Source organism: Lygodium microphyllum, chromosome 7 (genome assembly GCF_053477565.2).
Source record: "Lygodium microphyllum isolate KBCC chromosome 7, Lygodium_microphyllum_v1.1.10, whole genome shotgun sequence".
Taxonomy (NCBI): domain Eukaryota; kingdom Viridiplantae; phylum Streptophyta; class Polypodiopsida; order Schizaeales; family Lygodiaceae; genus Lygodium; species Lygodium microphyllum.
In genome coordinates, this window is record NC_141141.1 from 49,886,081 (window position 1) to 49,892,742 (window position 6,662).

The 6,662-nt window shown below is 40.2% G+C and overlaps 1 protein-coding gene across 2 annotated transcripts; it reads left to right on the forward strand.

Annotated features, from left to right (window-relative positions):
- Positions 1–931: 931 nt before the first annotated feature.
- LOC148033427 (cytochrome b5-like) lies at positions 932–2,192 on the forward strand. 2 transcript variants are annotated; one of them, XM_087681349.1, is made up of 3 exons: positions 932–1,109; positions 1,230–1,311; positions 1,439–2,192. In XM_087681349.1, the coding sequence occupies exons 1-3, from the start codon at positions 1,029–1,031 to the stop codon at positions 1,687–1,689; spliced, it is 414 nt and encodes a 137-aa protein (XP_087537475.1). In that variant the 5' UTR covers positions 932–1,028; the 3' UTR covers positions 1,690–2,192. The 2 variants fall into 2 exon arrangements, with proteins under 2 accessions (XP_087537475.1, XP_087537476.1); XM_087681350.1 differs by having other exon boundaries at positions 940–1,109; positions 1,245–1,311.
- Positions 2,193–6,662: the final 4,470 nt, after the last annotated feature.

The following is a 6,662-nucleotide window of genomic DNA, read 5'->3' on the forward strand; positions in this document are numbered from 1 at the left end:
GCACATGTGCACACACATACACACACAGAGTACGCACACTTGATTTATTGCTTCTTTCACTACTATGACTATTTCCTCCCCCTAAATTTGTATCCTCCCCTACATCTCTCTTGCACTTCTTAAGTCTCTTGACACTATGCCAAGAAACACCTAGTCTCGGGTTGTTATCTATGAGAGCACACACGTTGTCAAGGGAATGTGTGTGTGTGCGCGCACACACACACACACACACACACACACATGCAATTGCATAGTTGATAAGATATTTGGATGTTTTAACTCTATGTTAGATTTGCACACTTGCCAAACCTTAATTTGACCATTTAAGCTTGACAAATGCTTTATTATTCTACGGATGACCTTTATTCATTATATATAGGTATATGTTACATTGATGGTCTCACAAGCTTATAACCTTTAGGTTGGTCATCCATCGTTAATCATGAGCTTCACAATGTTTTGTAGATCGAAAGTAAGACAAACTTTCTTGTCTTGATGAGTACATCAAACCTTTGTAGGTCAAGCATGCTAGTACATCCCCCACATTATTGCCCAAACATATCCCACCTCACTCTTGCTCATTCTAATCATATACTTTTTTCGTGCTCAAGTATGTTATGTACACAGTCAGCATCATGAGCATTGTAAGGAAGCCACCCATACCTAGCAACTTGTTGTAGGGGATGGGGACTGCAAATAGGTAATTGCAAATAGTAGTATCAAAAGCTTGAGGAAGGGAGCTTGTTGCAATGATCGCCATTTGCCATATCAAGGGCTTAAGGATGATGTGGATTGGTGTGGGAAAATGTCTAAGGAAAGGTTGGTGGGTTGGTTGAGAGGCGGGTGTCCCACCAACTTTGGACACATCAACGCCCCTCTTCCTCTCCCTTTGACGAGTCTCTTCCCAGCCCTTGTTTTTTATTAACCAAAGTAGGAAATGACACAAGACTCTCATCTGCATTTATAAAGTTGCTCGGCATCGGACTCTCGCCGCCGAAGGCAAGTATCGCAGTCCGTTTTGTCCAGCCATGTCTTCCAAGGTCTACACATTAGCTCAGGTGTCAGAGGACAGCTCCCCAAAGGATTGCTGGCTCCTTATCGGAGGCAAGGTATGAAATGAGAGAAGAGAGAGGCATATGATATGATATGTGAGAGAGAGAGAGAGAGAGAGATGACTGGTAATGATCATGCTCTTATCAAGCCTTTACCAGGGTATGTGATGTTGCCAGGCTTCGTTTTATCAGGTGTATGACGTTACACGGTTTCTTGAAGAGCATCCAGGAGGAGATGATGTGCTTCTGTCAGCAACAGGTATAACATTTTGTACCTTCTGCATGTTATACAATGGCGCCCTTTCAAACATGGAATTTGATTAATGTTATTCAGTGATGCCTCAAGCCGATACATAGACTGGGCGCTGCACCTGTTATTTTTGCAGGCAAGGATGCTACAGATGATTTTGAAGATGTTGGCCATAGTCAAACAGCCAGAAACATGCTAAGAGAGTACTGCATTGGGGATATAGATCCTTCATCTATTCCCAAGAGCACTGTCTACACACCACCCAAGCAACCTGCATACAATCCTGACAAGAGCTCACAATTTATCATCAAGATTTTGCAGTTTGTGCTTCCTCTTGCAATTCTGGGTCTGGCTGTTGCCGTACACATGTTCAAGACATCATCATGACAAAGTCCAAGTACATTGAACAGCTTTTTCAGTGTTTTCACTTTGAGGACTGTAAGCCTGTGTCCATCACCGGCTTAAAAGCAAGGAGATCAATCGAGATCTCTATTATGCTTTCCCGAGTCTGGACATGAACCAGAATAACCACCTGCTGTTAGGGCTTGGTGTTTGTCATCATGTTGCTAGTGCCTATCCAGATAGTCTTCTAATCTGTGAGCACTTCAGAACACTTTGTAAAATAATTCTTGCTTGATCGACTGGATCAATCCTTTTGGATGGAACTTCCGTCGCCTCTTACTATCAGAAGAGGGCTTGTTATTTTGGCTTGGCTACCCTTGGGCAAGAGGGCTTTTCCACATTTGTTGCCCTTTGTGAGGCACATTCAGCTTAGTTGAACTTGTTAACTAAGAGCTTATACCACCTCAGATGGGTGTTTGATCATTGCAGCAACTTGAACATTGAAGGTCTGCAAGACCTATGTGGCATTGGTTAGGAAAGTTAAGAAACTTCCTAGTGTGTACCACTATTGAGCATATGGTTGATTCCAATTCTTGTGTCATTTTAAAAGGTGGATCTTGTCAAGCTAGTCTATTTATTAAAGGCTCACAATGGAAGAGAATAATTTTTTAGCAAAGGATTCTTTATGGCTAGCATAAGAAACCATTTGACTAGGATTGTGGATTTAGCTGAAAGAACTAAAATTAAGTCACTAGAAACTTTGGACAAGCTGCAATAAACATCTCCAAGTGAACAACATATGTTTGTGGTGGATAGACCTTGGCCACATGAATTCTTTTGGATGTGCACCATCACCATAACTCTTAATTTTAAGAAATAAGTATTAATGTGTCATAATTGTGTGAGTTGAGGACTTGCAAGAACTCGGGCTACTTTCTACTCCTCTTTGGAAATGTGGAGAATTCTAAAACGGTGATTATTTTTTAAAGGAGAGAGAGAGAGTGTGTGTGTGTGTGTGTGTTTGCACGTGCACGCATGTTGACGTCATCACAAGATTATGCACTTAATAGCAAGAATGTAAAGTATAGACAAGAGAAATGGGACTCTATAATGCAATTCAATGGTAATAAATACTCTAGCTATCCAAATTGAGCCTCCAATGTGTCCTCATAATTGTTAGATATGATCAATGCCCCACCCTCATTAGGTGCTACCAATTATCTATGGTGCTCAAAGTTGTAAGGCCCCCATTATGAGGAGAAGCCAAATGTGAGCCCGGACATTGGTTGAGTCCTGACTTGTATATTAGATGAGGTCTATTTGACCGGATGGCAAAAAGGTGGCTGTTGTGGATCTAATCTTTGGGTTAGACAGAGTGGTTAAGCTGGTAGCAACTCGAGGCGCATTGCATCGAGTTGCGGTGTAAGGGAGTTAAAAGGGGCCCCTATTGTGGGGTTCGGGGGCTGCGGAAGCGGCCCCTGGCTGGGGGGTCCCAAGGGGGCCAGCGGCCCCCCTGGCGGGGGTCCGGGGGCAGTGCCCCCGGCCCGATGGTAAACTGGAATATTCCCTGGCCGACTAGTGGAGGCTCATATGGTAGGTCGGTCAGCACGCCGACCTAACGACCTTCGCAGGTTATAAAAGCTAAACCCCTTCGCAGCCATCACTCACTCATCTTTCACCCAGTCAGAGTTGTTCCAGCTAGCCTTAAGCTTTTCACTTATCTTCTGTCTAGATCGCTATCTAAGCTTCACACAGTGGAAGCGTACGGGTGGACAGAGCTATCTTTGTATCAGTTGTTTGGAGTTAAAGAATTTACTGATTCTCCTCTTATCTGTTGTGTACTCTCTATCTCTTTCTCAGATTCTGTTCGTTGCGCCGTGTAATATTTTGCAATAATAAAACGGTTGCTAAGTTTCTCATGGAGGTCATCTAGGGAGGCACATGCCCCACAACAATACTATTAGATTAAGAAAAGAACTTCACAAGAGAGGCCATAGAAATTTCTACCAAAATGTTGCACATCACATAGAATTTTACATTTCCATACCATCCATATACAAACTATCGATAGAAAAAATGAATTAGACACTCAAATAACTATTGAAGGTCTACATCACTTCCATACATAAAGGATGAGATACCAATCTACAATATATAGTCCATGCACATAACATAATAGTCCAAGAATAAACACGCATTATGCCCTTCAAGGACATTGCACTATATGAAACTTAGCATTAGGATTGTTGGATGCAAACAACATTGGTCATGTGGCTATCCCAATTTACACATGAAACTTTATGATGAATCTAGATCTACCATTCAACTTGAAGCTTGGCTATAGTGAGTACACTTACCTAACTTACCTCAGTGTGACTGTGATACCTTGATAAACAATGCTCCATGATCCACGTGATTCTACTTCTTTAGATCTATGTCCTCTCATCTACCTTCACATGTAGTATAGAGAGGAGAAGATGGAGAAGGTAAGAAGTAGCGCAATACGAGCTTCACAATGTGGCCCTCACTCTCTTTCGACTCAACCTCTCACACACATCCTCCAGCTCACCTCTCCCCATGAAGGGATGGATAGGGAGAAAGTTGAATGGCAAGAGCTTCTCTTTACCATGCCCCTCATTCTCACACTTACTTTCTCCCTCTCCTTCACTCTCACACAAACATGAAAAGAGACGGAGAAACAAATAGTTCCAAAGTTTGCACACACATGAGTAGCTTGCTCTATTCTTTTTCATTCTTTTTATACATGTTTTTTAGGGTTTCTCACTCATACACCCTACTTAGCTTAAACCTTATCCCTAAGGTATAAATTAACTTGTGTATGCTCTAACCTTGTGATGCTATCAAGAGAACTTACAATTTTGCATGTCGGTTCTTGGTTTTTTACATAAGTTAATTGTGCAACATGTTGTAATAAGAGTGCAATTGTATGTTGCACATTGTCGATACTAGTTTCCATGCTACCAAAATTATCTACCAAAAAATTATGGTGTGTCCTTCACTCAATCTTGCACATTGTCATTACTAAAGGATTGTACTAAAGAGACCCTTGATTCCCACCAAAGGCGGTTCTAAAGATAAAAACAGATAAAGAATAAGCACTCCCATTGTTAGAATATTTGGATAAAAATCTGCCAATGATTAGGCAGGCATTGTTGCACATTTGATTCCCACCAAAGGCAGTTCTAAAGATAAAAACAGATAAAGAAGAAGCACTCCCATTGTTAGAATATTTGGATAAAAATTTGCCCATGATTAGGCAGGCATTGTTGCACAACCTTCACATGGCACAAAGAAAAAAAAAATCACGGTTGCACACAAACTAGTATACATAGCAACAAAAGCTAATTATATACTTCCAAACATGCCACAAAGGATTGAATGAATCACTCATGCACCAATGTTTAGACCCTTACACAATGCTCAAGAGAATTAGCTCAAATACATATTAGGTTAGGGGGGAGACAACAACATTTCAATAACAAGAGCACATGTCAACTGCCTAAAGCCATACTTTGGGAGCAAACCACCAACATAAAAAGCTAATGTCCAAGAGTAATATGATAGAGCAATCAAAGAAGACCACTTGGAACCTCCTAACAAACAATAGAGGAACGACATGATAATGCAAAGGGAAATGAAGAATAATGACAACATCATTTTACTTTGGGCAGGAGGTGTGTGATGGGTGTGAAACAACATATGTGCTAACAAATTCTCCCAAGAAGAGATCTTGTGAATAACAGATTGAGACCATGTGTTTCTTAGCACAGTGGTCAAGAGACTTAAGAGTCATTTGAAGCTAATGTAGGGGATGAAATAAAGTTAGGAGGAGAAAATAGTAATGTTTTTGTCTAGTCTCTCTCTCTCTCTCTCTCTCTCTCTCTCTCTCTCTCTCTCTCTCTCTCTCTCTCTCTCTCTCTGTGCCCATCACTACACACACATTGTGTGTTTGTATATGTATGCATATATATTGATTGAATGAGCTAAGAATGAAAGAAGATTAAAAGAAGAGTCCAAGCATTTACTCCTTCATCACACTTTAGGGTTGTCCTTAAAATATCAATAATCATTTGCAAAGAGAAGTCCTGTTAAATTGCATATGAAGTTCTCTTTAGACATCAATGACAAGCTATAAAACCCCTAAACCAATGACAAGCACTTGTTTAAACTCATGTATCATGCATGAAGAAGAGGTTGATGTGGAACATAAGCAAACATGAGTTGTCAAAACCACGTTGCCTTGCCCAAGGATGCTATAAAAGAGACGCATGTACAAACTAAACATATCCATAAAATGGCATGATCAATGTCATTTTAGACATAATACTATGCAAGTATACCATTAGTGTACCATCACTACAACCACTTATGAGTTCACTTATTTTATATCTATCCATTACTTATGGTACGAGAAACATTGTCATGATATCAATTGTGCCTTAGCATGCTTTAGAAGGGAAGCACGTATAAGGATACACATAAAGTGTCATTGTCAATACCATTTTAGGCATCTTACTTGTGAGTTGGCCATGGCTTTATCATCATTACAATCACTTAAGATGTCACTTACTTTGTGTGTGTGTCATTTCTAGTTCTATAGGTACTCATCCATAAATTGCATGAGAAATAAAGAGAAAATTTATGAAATAATGATGCATGGAACACTAGATTCCATATGTCAACTATCTAATTGTTAGTAAAGATGGTGGTGGTAGATGATGTCTACTAATACCCAAATCAACCAAAATGCATTTGCCAAACACACTCAACCTTAGATGTGAAAGTGGCCCTATACTCAACTTCACAACCAAAACTGGCCACAATGGGCTACTTCTTACTCAAGCATGATAGGCATGAGATACTAAGTATGAAGGAAAAACCACTTATGGACACACGAGTATCGTAACAACTAGGCCAATCAAAATCTAAGAATATATATAAATTTAGTGATAATGATCTTGCTTTGGGAACAGATAGCCCATGATATTGAGTATCAC